This window comes from Amblyomma maculatum, chromosome 1 (assembly GCF_055883805.1).
Source record: "Amblyomma maculatum isolate TAMU_Amacu chromosome 1, ASM5588380v1, whole genome shotgun sequence".
In the NCBI taxonomy this organism is placed as follows: Eukaryota; Metazoa; Arthropoda; class Arachnida; order Ixodida; family Ixodidae; genus Amblyomma; species Amblyomma maculatum.
This window is the reverse complement of record NC_139344.1, coordinates 418,488,194-418,504,740: the sequence shown is the minus strand read 5'-3', so window position 1 is coordinate 418,504,740 and position 16,547 is coordinate 418,488,194. Positions and strand designations below refer to the sequence as shown.

The window sequence follows — 16,547 nt, the reverse complement described above, 5'->3', positions numbered from 1 at the left end:
AACCGGCGGTGGAAGCTAGCAAAAAAAGAACGGAAGATTGATGGCTTAATAGGAGAGAAGTGACATAATGTTAGTAATGTGGAAACAAAAATTTAATAAATTGAATGATGGTATAGTTAACTAATCTAAAACAATAATTAGGATATAGGGAGAAAAATGAGCCTTATAGCTACTGCTACCACCCCGTTTCAAAGGGGACGCTCCTATATTCCATCCATACAAGAAAGTATGGAGGAAAAATAAACATCCATCCATCCATCCATCCACCCATCCATCCATCCATCCATCCATCCATCCATGGATGGATGGATGGCTTAATAGGAGAGAAGTTACATAATGTTAGTAATGTGGAAACAAAAATTTAATAAATTGAATGATGGTATAGTTAACTAATCTAAAACAATAATTAGGATATAGGGAGAAAAATGAGCCTTATAGCTACTGCTTCCATCCATACAAGAAAGTATGGAGGGAAAATAAACATCCATCCATCCATCCATCCATATAGGAGCGTCCCCTTTGAAACGGGGTGGTAGCAGTAGCTATAAGGCTCATTTTTCTCCCTATATCCTAATTGGATGGATGGATGGATGGATGGATGGATGGATGGATGGATGGATGGATGGATGGATGGATGGATGGATGGACGGACGGACGGACGGACGGACGGACGGACGGACGGACGGACGGACGGACGGACGGACGGACGGACGGACGGACGGATGGATGGATGGATGGATGGATGGATGGATGGATGGATGGATGGATGGATGGATGGATGGATGGATGGATGGATGGATGGATGGATGGATGGATGGATGGATGGATGGATGGATGGATGGACGGATGGATGGATTGGGTGGGTGGGTGGGTGGATCGATTGATGGATTGGGTGGGTGGGTGCGTGGGTGGAGAGATGGATGTTAAGAGCTTCCCCTTTGCTCAAACTTTCTTTGCTTTTTTAACTTAGATACCTCTTCAACACAAAATGCTTTACCTTTAAATACGGGGTATCTTTTAATACCCTTGCTTAATTTGGATTTAGCTTCCATGCATTCATTCCTTTGAATTTAGCCACCAATCTTCAAAATGTTTCTTGCTAACCTCTACCGCCGATTCATTCACGCTCCTTGGTTACCTCTAAATCCCAGGGCCTCAGCTGGAGTGACTGTGCCACCATTGACATCTAGATGGATACGGCCACACTCCTGTATAAGATGTTCAATTGTTTCTGAGCCTTACCGCACATCGCATAAATTTAATCTCCTTGATTAAACTTCCTTCTTTAGCTTCGGGTTCTAAGACATCCTGATCTAGCTTAAAGGGAAGGCAGCTACCACTGGGGTTGTCATAGAAGACCTCCTTCTTATTCCGAGTTTTCCTTTATGTATATATGTCTAGGGTCTTCTTCATTTCCATTGAATTATTTCAGTTTTCATTATCTCGTTTTTTCATTGTCGTTTAATATTCTTTATTTCTCCATCCTGCCTTCCTCCATATTTACTCCTCAATCGGCGGCAACGCCCCTCGCGGTCGCTTATGTCTGCGATCCAAATTTCGTCGGGAATTTCAATGATCATTAGGAGTTTTGAATCGTGACTTCCGCGCTTTATCTCTAAAGGTCTTCAACTTTATATAGGGCACGGTTAAGGGTAGCGGGTGTTCTGTTCTTCAGCGACTGCCCTGCACGCTTGTTATACGCCCCCACTGGATTTTTCGGTTTTCGTCAGGACACTTAACTCAATTAAGTGTTTCCTTGGAACCTTCTCTCTTGCTTCCTGCTTGCCGGGATGTATTCGCCACTATATGACAATATCGGCGTTCGTTTTGCTGAGGCAATTTATTAGTCTCATTATTGGAGTTTTGAAGGGTGTGTTCAATCACACTTTCTGCTCTTAAAATCAATTGCCATTTTCCCGGACAATTTACATTTTGTTTTTAAACTTCGTTCTATACGCCCCGTGCACTGCCTATATGGGCGCCACTTAAAGCCGCCTAGCGGACGTTTTCAAAATTTTTCCGGGACAAGAGTTGCGCCTACCCTTGCGTCACTGCGAGCATTGGCGATGTCCGAAGGCAATTTTTTTTTCAGCTCCTGCCAACTGTTTTTTTTATGGCGGCCTGGAGTATAAAGTTTTTTCTAGCCTTTCCGTAGAGGAGAAAACATTGATGATGCTGCTGCCATTGAGGAGAAAATAATGATTACACGCACCACGTGCCTCCTACAAACAAGCGCTAAATGACAAGCTGCATTTGTGAACCCTGCTTTTCTTTGGGTATGCTGCATCGACCGATCAATTACTTTAACATAACAATTGCGATTTTTTTTTATTTACCTTGCCTTTACTTTGCAAGCTCTTTTAATATGTGCTCATAGTGACGCGCCTCGATCCAAAACATGAGACATTCTGTGCCACCCGCCGTTACACCGGGCCAGCACCGCTCTTTTAAGGCATATCGATTCATCAGCCGAATTCACATGATTTTAATCCAATGTCGCTAACGGTCCCGTATCGCAGACAATTCGGCGTAATCGTTCTTTGCCGTAAACGAAAACATTAGTGGTAAATTCAGGAGCAGTTTTTAATGTTCATATTAAAGCTAAATTTCTCAAGGAAGTTCCGTAACTGAAGGAAGGTAATTGAGCGGAAATGAAACTGAGTCAACTTTTATAAGGGGTTTATGTCGAACCCAGGACTTTCGTATTGTGAGACAGGCACACACTCATAAGTCGCGAAGGCTCTCTGTTTCAAGCTAATTAAAGGTAGACTTACTGAGTTTACAATGCGAACGGGGTTTGACAACGCAATAGCGTTCTGGTATTAATAGGCGATTCTTAATAAGCGCCCCGATGTTTAACACATCCCTCGCACAATTCTATGAAAAGAAAAGTACTTTTTTTTTTCTTTTTTTGACTCCTCTTGATGCAAAACTTTCTGGTATAGGGGTACATTAGTTATCTTTTACGTATTTTCTTCCAGCGTTTTCCCTACTCGATGTTTTCGGGATTATTATAACCTGGTGTAGTGACAGACGTCGTTTCCATCAGACTAGGTTCTCTAGCTTTTCCGTTTTCTGTTGTTTTCTCCACTATACCTTTATTTCTCTTCCTCCATCTCTTTTATGTGGTTTATTGGCACTTTCTGTAATTTTTTTTTAATTCTTCTGCTCCTTGTTGCAGTTTTTTTCCTTTGTTAATTTTTGTAAATCTACCATTTCTATGCCGAAGGAGACTACCAAGCACTATTTTCCACCGCATTTAATTTATTTATCGTTGCTATTTGTTGTGGATTATCCTACTTACTTTTGTCCTCCAGTCTATCATTTTTCATACGTTTTTATGTTCTGCACGTCTTTCTCTGTCTCCGCACTTTATTTGTCGCTTTTTGTACATCCGTTGAGGTTTAGGTTGTTGTTGACTACAGGTGGGGATTAGCCTTGGCGGGTACTGCCGGCGATTTGTAAATCCATTGTTTTGCTGCTGTTCTTTGCTTTTCCAGTCCTGTTTCCTGTTTTTGTCTTGTTTGCAAAGCTGAATGCTACCTCAGGAAGGTCTTTTTTTTTTTTTTTTAGGCCAGAGTAGACCATCTTGCGACTCGGACCTCATTTCTTTTTCGTTTTTATTGTTGTTTATTATTATTATTTTTATTTCCCTATTTAAAAACGTTTTTTTTTTATCCGTGAGCTTTTGTTCCTTATTATTTATTTTTATTTGGCTTCAAGCCCGGTAAAGCTTTTGCTAGTACGGGCCTCCTCTCCCTACTTTTTTTTTTTTTACGTAGGCGCATGATGACCAGAGTTGCTTTTGCGCCATAAAACCACATATAACTAACAAATAACTATCTCCTTTGTTATGTTTTTTGTTGTTCATAGCCAGAGTTGCTTTTGCGCCATGAAACCACATATAACTAACAAATAACTATCTCCTTTGTTATGTTTTTATGATGTTCGAGATGAAAATTTAAATGTTTAAAATGAGCTAGGCCGCAACGACGGATTGGATCGCGGCGATGGCAGGTTTTATAGCGTATAAGGACGGATATGGGCGAAACGCGAAAAAATGAGAGCCTACAATCTTCGCTTCGTGAAGTTTATGCGCTTATGTAGAAGGACAAAATATTTAGAGATGCTGCTCATAACAAGCACCGCTTATAGGCCATTAAATGCATGCACCATGTCCTTGCAGCACCCTATTTAATTCATTAAATTTCGTACCTGACGCTAATCCTATCCGTCTTTACTTTGCACTCAGGATTTATTATTGGCATCAAAAAATTTTGTGCCATAAAAATATGCAGCACTGCACTAAATAAATGAACAATTCAAGGTTGGTTAATATGAGGCAAGAAAGGCATGCGATCTGTTAAAGCGAAGTGCCCTCGAACAGTACACTCTAGGTCGTACTGCTTGCCGAGCTGGGAGAAGCGATTTCTTATAGTGCATTTTTTATAGCTTTCGAGCATTTGCCCAAGGAAAAAATTCGAAGGGTTCAACGCTGCTGACCTAAATATGGAGCGAAATTTTTAGCTGCGAATGACAGAGCGCACTTCTTGTTCTCCTTCTTCTCCAGGCCACATATAAAGCCCTGCTTTAACCAAGCCGTATGAAAATACCTTAGTGGCCTATAGGTGTAACATGAATGCCAGAGTCCTGGCAGGCTGATTCTGATATAACCGTCCCATGTAAAAAAACAGACCGAAGTTGACAGCTTCTGCCTGGGAACCACGGACACGGGCACACAGCGACGAGCGGTTATACCTGGCCTAGTATTGCTTTCGCAATAAAACTATCGCTGGAGATGCCTTATAGTTTGTGTCACAGTGCATTGGCAGCGGATACTACTTATACAAAAATGCAAGCCTCGCGGGAAAAAGAATTCACAACGCAAGGACTGCATAGAATTTATTATTATTTTTATTGCCGCCGATACAAGAGGTTCCCCTACTCCCCCACCCAGGTACGCAGGCCCGAAAACGGGGCTGGGACTCCGCGACTAGAAGCGCGCAAGGATACATTGATTCTTCGCGGCCTCAGCCGCCAGGCGGACTACTTCTTTTTGGGTCTCAAGGGTTTCGCTTTGGAGAAGGGATTACCAAGCTTCCATGTCATGAATGTTGGCCATTGCCCCAGGCGAAAAGGGGCATTGCCAGAATATGTGATCTAGTGTACCTCTCTGTCCGCAGTTTTTACAGTTTTCGTGTTGTCTGTCATCTACTTTTAGATGGTGCAGCCATACCGGGTTGGGGTAATTTCCGGCCTGTAGTCTGCGAAGACTTTTGGCCTCTTCGTTGTTTAGCTCTTTATGTGGAGGGGAGAATGTTTTTCTGTTTAGTTTGTAGTATTCACAGATCTCGTGGTACGTGTTTACACTCTCCTCGGGTTCTGGGTTGTCGACCTGCTCGACGTTCGTCCGGTGGTAGATATCTCGGGCGAGCGCGTGAGCGGCTTCGTTTCCAGACACCGATTCGTGGCCTGGGGTCCATTTGTGATCCTCCGTGAGATCTCCCTGGATTCGAGAACTTTCTTAGCCGCGGATGACACTCTTCCTTTTGTCAAGTTCCAAATGGCTGTTTTGCTGTCGCTTATAATCACTTTAGCTTTTGTGCCGACGCAGGCTAGCGCAATTGCTACCTCCTCAGCGATGACTGCATTTCTTGTTTTCATAGACGCCGTGATTAGAGGGGCTCCGGCTCCGTCCACCACTTCTGCGACTGCAGCTTCCGATTTCCCGGTGTACGCCACGGAGTTCGGGTCAAGCTTGCTAATCTCCTTTTCGATGGCTTTGGCTCTGTCTTCTCTTCTCTCTTTGTTGTGAATGGGGCTCATGTTTCTTGGCATGGGTGGGATGTACAGGTTGGTTCTGCAGTTTTGGCTGAGGTTGATCTTGGGGTCCATCCCTCTGTCGTGCTGGAGCCCGACCCATTCTAGAATTTGCCTTCCCTTCTCGGATTGACTGAGTCTCTCCATTTGCGCTATTCTTGTGGCTTCCATTATTTCCTCCCATGTGTTGTGTACCCCCATTCCCAGCAGTCTGGTCGGGGAGGTGCAGCTGGGAAGGCTGAGTGCGATTTTGATGCTCTTCCGTATTACGACGTCTATTTGTTCCTTTTCCCTTACTGCCAGGTTTAGGTAGGGTGTTGCATATCTTACCCTACTGATTATATAAGCCTGTACTATTCTTAGCAGGCTCTTTTCTTTGAGTCCCCTGTTTTTGAGAGAGACCCTTCTGATGAGACCCGTTACTTGTGCAGCGTAGTTCTGTAGTTTGGCTATCAGGGACCCGTTTCTGCCGTCTGCCTGGATGATGAGACCGAGGATCCTAATCTGATTAACCTCGGGCACGTTTTGACCATCCACTGTGATTTCGAAGGTTGGCTTCTCCTTTTTGTTCGTGTAGATTAGTAGCTCTTATTTTTGCGTTGAACACTTGAGGCCTATATTATCCGCGCACTCTGTGACCATTCTAGCCGCGCGCTGAAGTTTCTCCTGTATTTCTGCGTCCGAGCCTGTGTTTAACCAGATGTCCATATCATCTGCGTAGAGGCTAAACTTGATCTCTGGTATTGTTTTTAGCAGGGAGGGCAGGTTAATCATTGCTATGTTGAAGAGCAATGGCAAGAGCACCCAACCTTGTGGTGTGCCTCTGCCTGTTGTCCTGATGATTGAAGATTCTGTCTCTAGAAATTTTAGCTTGAGTCTTCTCTCTGAGAGAAAGGTGCTTACGTAAGCGAAGGTTCTTGCACGAATGTTTAGATCTCGGAGGTTCTTGAGGATTGCGACATGCCTTACATTATCGAAGGCCTTAGTTAAGTCTAGGCCAAGGATGACTTCTGTGTCTTTGGTTTTTCTCTTGTCCATGATGTCATGTTTGAGTCTCAGCATTACGTCTTGCGTACCGAGGAGCCTTCGGAAGCCAACCATTTCATGGGGCCATAGTCCTTCTCCATCCATATAGTTGGCAAGTCTTGTTTTGACCACTTTCTCCATTAGCTTCTCCAAACACGAGGTCAGCAAGATGGGTCTTAGATTTTCTAAATTGTGACGACTCCATTATCAGCCTTACCAAATACATGCAGGAAATATGGGAGAAGGGGGAGCTCCCCATACAATGGAAATCGGCAGATGTCATTTTATACCCAAGCCGGGAAAGCCACGCAAGTTAGAAAATCTAAGACTGCACAGAAACACACGGCTAGCAGACGATGGGGCCGGTTCCGTTCCCAGATATTTTTTCAATTCCGCCACCAGAGGGGTGGCCGTCGCTTTGCAGGAGGTGTCTGAAAAACCCTTGCATTGATATACCATTTCAACAAGCATTGACACCCACAAACGTAAATTATATCAAGCAATGAGAAGTTTCGTAGCAAGAGCTACATTGGTCATATTCTCGCCATTTCACCATGCTTATCCGCGCCTATCCGGTGCCTGTCCGGTGCCTGCCCGGTGCCTGCCCGTGCCTGTCCGAAGAGCGAAGAAAGAAGAACAAGAACAAGAAGTCATGGGAGGCGGTAGCTGGCAGCTGACATAGCCGAGCATTAACTAGGCGTAGAGCTTCCTGAGATTACGTTTGGCAGGAGCTGACAACGCTGGTGTCTCCTTTCATTGGGAGGATGATAGAATGAGCCTGCCAAAACCCCTGCATTCACGATATCCCTGGACCACGCAGGCCCGTTCACACGACTCGGTTAAAGCAGGGCTTTATATGTTGGCTGGTAGCTTACGCAATGATGTCATGGCGAAGGTGGGAGTGAAAACAGAGAAGAAAGGGGCCGTAGTGGAGGGCTTCGGACCACTGCGCGGTAGAGGCTCTCACCTCATCGCACTTTAGCGGTCAAATGTGCCCCCTATGGTATAAATAAAGCTGAAACCATAGAGTAAACTACTATGTGCAAACGCCGTGTCTTTACTTTCATGCCGAACCTAAGCGTAGCCATGCAGATAGCTCTCGCATAGCTGTAGGTTTAACCACACGCTAAACCACAGTTAATTTTTTAATGAATTTCTTCGATACATAACACGCAATAAATGAATTTTTTTATCGGGAATTTCCGATATAATCGAGTCGCTTCTTCTGAACACTAAACAAGATTTTCCTCTTAGTTTTCGAAGGCGCATGAATAACTGTTCTTATAGAATTTTCTACTTCATACTCCCAAAATTTCTTGTACCTGCCTAAGGCAATGAGGGTTTTCTTTTTTTTTTTTTTTGCTCAGGAGCAGTAAGGCTTGCGCATGCCTTGAGGTGAAAGGCTCATCTGCGGTGCCTTCACATTGCTTGCGAGACGTCTTCTTTAACATACATGTTTTTCAATGTGTTTTCCACAGAAGCCACGCAACTTTCAGATCATCATGATGCTACACATCTGCTACACGACAAATGCTTCCCCCTATCCCTCCGATTCCTCGGCTCTTGGCCTTCCTGACCTTGAAATATTGAGAGCTAAATAACGCTATTGCAGCTCTACTCTCTTCCGCCGCAAAAAAAAGTACTCAAGTGGTATAGAAGACATTTAGTCGATCAGCGTACAAATGCTGGGAAAATGAGCGGCTTCGTTCTAACATATAGACGAGATGAGAGTCAAGAGCCACTGCCACAAAAGAAAACATAGAGGAATGGGGTAATTAAAGTGACAACGCCATGGCGTCCAGGATCCAGCTCAGCGAAGAACCCAGAGGCATATTGGAATTAGTCGAAGGTGTAGTCACGTCACATGGAATCGAAACTATTTAGAATATGAGATAAATCGTGATTTATTGTTTGCAACGTAACTCAATTCATTAAGGCTTGTAAGTATGATTAAAAGGAAACCTTGTGTGGGTGGTGACAACTAAAAACATTAACTATAAAATTAAACAAAAAAAAAAACAGTGTTCCTGCCCGCGAAGACCTATTCAAAGAGGATCTCAGAAAGCTGGAAAGACCTATTGAAGCTATCGCGTGGAGCTTATTATTTGCCCTTTGATGTTTTTTATTCGAACAGCTCTTTCTCGGCCAAAATGTTGCGAAAAACTGCATGTGCTTGTAAACTATACTCACTACATGCTCATCAAAAGTCCCTGACAGTTCACCCAAAGTGGACGATGCCGTTAAAACAAAACCTTCACCGCCAGATTTTTTTTTTTTTTTTGAGGATGGGGGGAGGGGGGTGGGGGGTATTCAGGACACGTTTTTCAAACCGTGTCGGGAGTTGACTTCCTCACGAGGCAAGTAATGTAGTTAAGCCTGTGCCAATATTCGCTTTATATTACAGTACGAATTGGCAAAAAAAATTATTAAGAGCATTAATAGTCGTCAAAGAATTAAACCTTCCTCTATCAAATTTGAGCAAAGAACACTAAATTGTCAGATCAAAAGAAGTAAGTCGACCTCTTTGCGGCAGCGGGATGTATTTGCTCGTTCCACGATGACCATAGCATTTACATACAAGAACTGCAGCCTGCCCAGGGGCACGTGGAGTACAGCTGCAAAAGCAGTAAAGTCAAGGCACGCAACACGATGCTGTAGCGTGCGGTCACGTTGAAGTGTTGTGTACCCGCAGCTGCCTCTGTTTTCAAGCTGTGAACAGATTGGACGTAGCGGGCAAAACAGTGAAGCAGCAGACCTCCACAGCTAGCTAAGGCTGCATGAAGGGCACTTTGCACGTGTGCTGGTAATATCCAAACGGTTCGCACGCGAAGTCCCCCTTAGGTCTGGGTTATTTCCAAAACAACCTTGAAAACACTGCAGTCACAGCGAAGCCTGCATAGCAAAGAGACGTGCGAGACACAGAAAAGGCTGTTACAAATGCGAATAGAGAGGTGGCAGCAAGAAATGTGAGGCCGGTAGCTGGATGTTAATGCAATGTCTGTGCACAAAGTTCGAAGCACGCTTTCACTAGATGGGAATGGTGCGTTCCTGATGCGTCTTTTGCGTGGAAATCGAAATGGGGGCCAAGCGATAGCGATAGATGGAAGAAGGGTTTAATGGTGAGCTTAAAATTCACATTCAGACGGCAGATCGAGTTCAGCTGCGGCCCTGTTTCTGTTCGTGCGATGCTAGGCTATCGGTCGACAAACATCACATCGGATTCTTCCGCGGGATGCCAACTGCTGGTCAAACAAGCGCGCCGTCATTGTGCACGAAGCCCCGTATGATTGATAGCCGGCTAGGACAAGAGCGAACCCTCCGCCACGTCTGGTGCAGAGCAACAGGCGCCTTACAAACAGTCGCGATGGTTCCAGTAGCCCAGTTGATCTTAGTAGTCCTGCTGATAGCCGGCGCTGCCTGCGAAGATGACCTGGGTGAGATATCACGGTCACTGTGCTATGTCAGGGGATTGAAACTGTGGCCGTTTTGAGAAGGCGGTAGACACTGACGTTGAAAGTTACCTATTTCTTTTCATTTCTTTTGTTAATTGGAGAGGAAGAAACAACACGTCATTCATTGCTTTTCTAGGATTCATAGCCGAAGTTATTATACAGCGATGTTTTAGTGTACAGGTGCATATGAGCCGCTTTATAAAAAAGGAAGCCTGTTCGACCAACAACACGAATGAACCAGCTCTCGAAAGCGCAACATCGCGTAACGGGAAGCAGCCTGATACAAATTGCAGATGGTACGAAGTAATTTTCTTAAATTCTTCAGTTCAATTGCTATACTTGCATACTGCGCATGGTGCCCCAACGGACGTAAGGGACTCCCAGTCGACGCTTGATTTCACCCGTAGAATCAACCTGCACTGTTTGTCGATTTCCTGCACATTCGTACCACGGGATAGTAAAATAGTGAACCCTAAAATGCTGCGCCACAAAACATTTTCTAGCACTCGTTGCCATAAAGCCTCAACTCCATAAAACTCTGTATCCAAAGCATAGCATCTTCTACAGCAAAGTAGGACGCATGACATGACATGGAGCTTGGTTTGCTGATATCCTCACTGAGCCACTTTCATGCCTGATATTCTAATTCATGAAAGCAAACTTCCTTATAATGCTTATTCGTTTGACGCCTGTTGCATCCTCTTCTTGCAATACTCGTACCACACGATAAATAAGCGTTTACTGCACCAAGCGTTAACCTATGCATGGAACCAAACGTTAGCTCTATTAGAACAAAATGTTTTTTTTTTCTTTGGGGGGCGGGGGGGGGGGGAGCTTTTTCCTTGCTCTATTTTGGACCCTCCAGATCTTTTACCCCTTATTTATGTTTCCCTTTGTTCGTTGATCCTTTCGGGTCAGAAATGTGAATGAAGGCGCAAATGCAGGACTTTGCAAGACACTGCTCACTTTTCCTGTACGAAGTTTTGCTTCGGCAATCGACATGCTTTTTCCAGCGGTGGCTCATTAAGGACTTAGCCACCATCACTCCCTAATGTTGGCAGAATAGGAATATTTAAGAACCAATGAGCGATATTTATTTAGTTATAATATATCTCTTTATTAGCGCTGCGGAAACACACACAGCAGTGACAGGCACTAGATGGTATCTCGTGCATGGTATTTACGCTTCAAGCACGTTACAGCTCAAAACGATTGCAGTATTTACTCCCAAGTTTGTCCATCAGTCGCACTGGTCGACATCCCACCCGCGGCAACTAGACTAAATTACATTCGAGGATGAACTGAGATATCGATTGTCGTTAACCACTTCACGACTGCCCTCGTAGATAACGGCGCTGAATTTTTAGTTGAGTTTTTGCCCTGCTACTGTTCCACGCAGTCCTGATTCCTTCGAACCAAGCGCCGATACGGACAGTCGGAGGGTATGTAGTGACGCCGCTCGGAGTATGCTTCACTCGAGTAGAGATACGCCGCATAACTTTCACTGGTTGCTTCACTGTGCTAGCAGAGTGCCCCAAGAACCTGATCCCCGCCTAGATTTTCTTCGAGAAAATGGCGCAATCAATGACCCCCGTGAACTCATGGTGACTGTTTCCACCCAACCATCAATTTTTGACAAATGCTCAGCAGGCTGGCCAGTTTTCCGGCTGTACAATGACCCCGCCAATCTACCTCCACGCTCGAGCTTGTTGGTTACAGACTGCGCGTTAACCCTTCCTCTCTTCAAGGCATCGCGAAACGAGAGTGAATTTATTGTTAAGCATGCAGGTATGCGCCGCTCGGGGGCTTTCGCCTTGAGTAACAAGCGAACTCAACTGCTTCTAACGAGGTTTAGCGCCGAATACCGCCACTTACTGCAAGGTAAAGCCACCGCTTAATTTTGACGAAGTCTGTGCGCCCTCCGCCCAATGCGCCCTATCGCTGGTCAACAGTACCCTCCCAAGATCTCTGGACATACTGTTCAAATTGACGTGAATCCTGCTTTGTCTCTTGCCCAGAAACTCATTCCTTGCAATTCATGCAATTCTTGACTCTTACCACGACTGCTTGCCGTAACTTCCAAGGTAAAGCAAGCTTCAGTAGCAAAGAATCGCATTATAATTGATTCCACGGAATTCCTCCAACACCCTTACCGAGTGTCGGCGAAGGAACGAGAGGCTATTCAGACTCAGGTTGATGAAATGCTCCGAAATGACGTGATACAGCCGTCCACAAGCCAATGGACCTCGCCAGTTGTGCTGGTCGTGAAAACGAGACACTCGGGTTCTGCGTCGGCTACAGGAGGCTCAACAAAATTACGAAAAAGATCTCTACCCGTTGCCTCGCATCAACGCCTTATTCGACCGACTCCGCCACCTCCAATACTTTCCATCGCTTGATTAATGTAGTAATTGTGGGTAATTGGCAGATTGAAGTCTATGAAAGTAATCATGAGAAGACCTCGTTCATTACTTCTGACGGACTGTATGATTTTAAGGTGCTTGCTTTCGGCTTGTGCTCCACTCCCGCCACATTTCAAAGAATGATGGACACTACCCTAGTGGGCCTCAAATAGCAGTCGTGCCTCGTCTACCTTGACGACGTGTCTTTTTCTCTGCGACTACGAGGAGCATCTGTAGCAATTCAAGGCCATCCTAGATACCATCTGAGCGGCCGGTCTCTTTCTGCAACCCGAAAAATGCCACGTTGCATTCCAACAGCTCACGTTTCTGGGCCATGTCGTTAGCGCTGAGGGCATTAGCCTTGATCAAGAGAAGACGGTTGGCGTTCAACTTTCCCGATCACCACTTATAAGAGTGTTGTGCGTCGGTTTTTGGGCCTCGGCGCATACTACAGAAGTTTGAGCCCTTTTCCCGGATAGCCATACCACTCACTCGTTTAACAAAGGCCGACAAACGTTTCATCTGAGCCGTCGAACAGAAAATGACCTTCGAGGAGCTTCGCAAACACCTCCAAACAACCCATACTTGGCCATTTCGACGAGGAGGGGCGGACACAGAATTGCATACCGACGCCGGTAACGTCGGCATAGGTGCGTTCTCGTTCAATGGCAAGATGGTGTTAAGCGGGTTATTGCTTACGCCAGCCGCACTCTGTCTCGTTTCAAAGCGAATTATTCTACTACTGAAATGGGGTGTCTTGAAATTCTGTAGGCGGTAACAAAATTTCGGCCGTATTTGTATGGTTGTCCATTTAGTGTTGTCAGCAGCCATCACTCACTGTGTTGTCTAGTGAACCTTAAGACCCTTAGGGCAGTTAGCTCGCTAAAGCCTTCGTTTACAGGAGTTCGACTTCAGTATTGTGTACAAGTCCTACAATAGACACAGTGATGCTGATTTTCTACCTCGAAGCCCTATCCCGTTTTCCTCACTTGAAAAAGATGACTCCGTTTGTCTCCGCACGCTCATGGCGCCTGATCTCGCTCAACAGCAGTGAAACGGCATTGAACTGTGGTCCCATATCGATTACCTCGGGGGACGCGCATAGCCTGTCGTCGTTCTGCTTGTGAGATGGCGCCCTCTACAGGAAAAAGTACGCCTCCACATGCATTCCGTAGCTGCTGTTGATCCCAACGCCTCCGCATCAATGTTTAGCGAGCATGCCACGACGAGCTTTCTGCGGGGCATCTACTTTTTTCTCAGACCTTGGCACGGGTACAACAGAAATGCTACTGGCCCAAGCTTGCGGCTGTTGTTAAGTGCTATGTTAAAAATTGCCGCAATTGCCAACGTCGGAAGACGCCGCATGTCATGCTCGCCGGCCTGCTGTAGCCTATTGATCCTCCTTGATAACATTTTAATCATGTCACTGTGGGCTTTTTCGGGCCATTTCCTACGTCATCGTTGGTCAACCGGTACTTTATATTCGCCACTGATTACCTCCCCCCCCCCCCCCCCCCTCTATTGTGAAACCATAGCACTTTCGCGGCAGCTTTACTGATATTGCGAACTTTTCACCTTTCACTTAGTCCGTCACGGTGGCCATGCGGTCGTTTTAACTGACAGAGGCATGACATTTACTTCAGCTCTTGCATATGACGTTATGCGTCTTAATGGTATTTGTCATCACAGAACACCTTACCATCCTCAAACGAACAGCCTTACTGAGCGACTGAATAAGACCATCACTGATCTGCTTTCTATATACGTCTACGAAGACGATAAGCACTGAAATCAGATACTACCGTATTCAACATTTGCGTATAACACCGCAGTCCAGGAAACGACCTGCTTCACACTGTTTTGTTTAGTTTACGGCCTCCAAGCTTTTACCATGCTGGACGCAATTATATCACCAGATGTTTCCCACCCATCAGTAGCCAGAGATTACCAAATCGTTCATCACGCTGAGGCCACCCGCCAGCTTGCTAGACTGAAGGTCCGTCCACAGCAAGCTAAGGACGCGCCACGCTACAGGCTTCGTCACAGAGAGGCAATTTACAAACCTGGCGATCACGTTTGGGTATGGACTTTTGTTCTCCAGCGAGCTTGCTCCGACAAGCTTCTGCGCCGCTTCTTCGGCCTGTACGAAGGGCTGTGCAAATTCAATGACGTCACTTGCAAAGTGATCCCGCAAGGAACTGTTCGCTAACGACGCATGCACAATCACAGGTCATGCACTTTGCCAGAATGAAGCCCATCCACGCCCGCTAGGGTGTCACATGTTTTTTATTGCGTAAGTAATACAACGCCAGGTTTCAGCCCGCCGCGTAAACCCGGCCGGTAGCCACGTTTTAGAGGGACCGCAGATGGAGCCCCTCTTCAAGCCGTCGGTTAAACCCGGTCGGTAGCCACGCCACGCCGCAGAAGAAGAAGAAGAAGAAGAAGAAGAAGAAGAAGAAGAAGAGAACAGAAAGAGAAACTACGTGGCTTTGCTTATGCAACCGAGCGGAGCTGGTTTAACTAAAGCTAATTTTTTTTTCATCCTGTGACTGCTTCGTATTTCTCCATGTGAACTTGACATTCCCGCCCCTGCGGTACTTCCTGACCTCGCCACGCGGCATCGAGACGGTGCCTTTCCACCGGGAGAGGCAATGCTGCAATATTAATCACTTGCTCTCGTCGTCATGTGGTCGACCCGTAGACTGGCACGCGCTTGTCTTCGCTCGGGGAGGTCGCTTTCGAGTCTGTTCACAAGCGTGCATTTTCGTGGTCCTTGTTTGTTGTGCCCAAAACGACTTAGCTATACGGGCTTCTGTGACCATATTGCTACGGACGAGGAAAAAGAAAAAGGCAGTGGCATGTACAGAAGCACTCGCGCAAGGCCCGCCGAGATTCAGATCACCTCACCGCCATTCGTCATGGTCGTTCTTCACTGGCTTGCCATCCCGTGAAAATTTGGTGTAGCTTGCGGCGAGTTCATCTCATCTTGGCCTTTGAGCTTCACTACTCAAGGTCTGCTTGCGGGTTCCTGGCACGAATCACCAGGTTCTGCCCCAGTCACCAGACCCGACCAAATGCGATATCGCCTTTATTGCTTGCCCATCCTCCCGACCCAACAATATACGATGAGATACAATTGATCCAACCCAGAGGACCTCACCGACACGAGAGGCCAGCCACAAGACACTGTGCTCTAGAGACACTACCAAAAGACCCTAACGAACCGAGATGCCACCACACGTTAGAACATCGTCCCTGCCTGTGCTGTTTGATGCGTTTCTGGCGCTCGGCCGCTGAGTCTTGGCAACTTGTGACCCGAAAGCTTCCTGGGCCAAGCTTAATCAGCCACGCCCATCGTCATGTCATGCATCTGATCAGCTTCGTCTTCTACCTTGTCCACGATCGGCACAATTGTGTGGTGGCCCCGGGTAATGTTACGGACGAGGAAAAAGAAGCGGGTAGTGAACTTCGCAGAAACACTCGCACATGGCACCCGCCAGCATTCACTAAACTCATGTCATTGCCATCCATCATGGTCTGTCTTCACTGGCTCGATTCCCCGTAGCAATTCCTTCTAGAAAAGCTAGAGTAAGACAGGTGAGAAATAAAAGTAAAACGTTGTGGTAATATTACGAATAACCTACCAATGATATTAGGTCTTTATCATCAGATAGGTCCAGAATAAAACTTAGGATAGCCGATTTAGCTACCTGCAATTACACAGTTCAAGATCAAGCCTCATTGCGAAAGACGGTTGTGACAGTGTTTCTAAGCACATTCGCTAAGACGCTACTGTTCAGCTAGTATCTTGGTAAGGAATGTTTCTTTTTTAAAACTACACATAGAA

General features: G+C 45.9%; 1 protein-coding gene across 1 annotated transcript in view; it reads left to right on the top strand.

Moving 5' to 3' along the window:
* The first annotated feature begins 10,195 nt into the window (after window positions 1–10,195).
* Window positions 10,196–16,547, top strand: part of LOC146209187 (uncharacterized) — a 30,457-nt gene continuing 24,105 nt past the window's right edge. Inside the window, exon 1 of the mRNA XM_084587365.1 lies at window positions 10,196–10,280. Within this exon, the coding sequence (XP_084443491.1) occupies window positions 10,211–10,280 (70 nt within the window). The 5' untranslated portion in view covers window positions 10,196–10,210. The remainder of the gene's footprint in view (window positions 10,281–16,547) is intronic.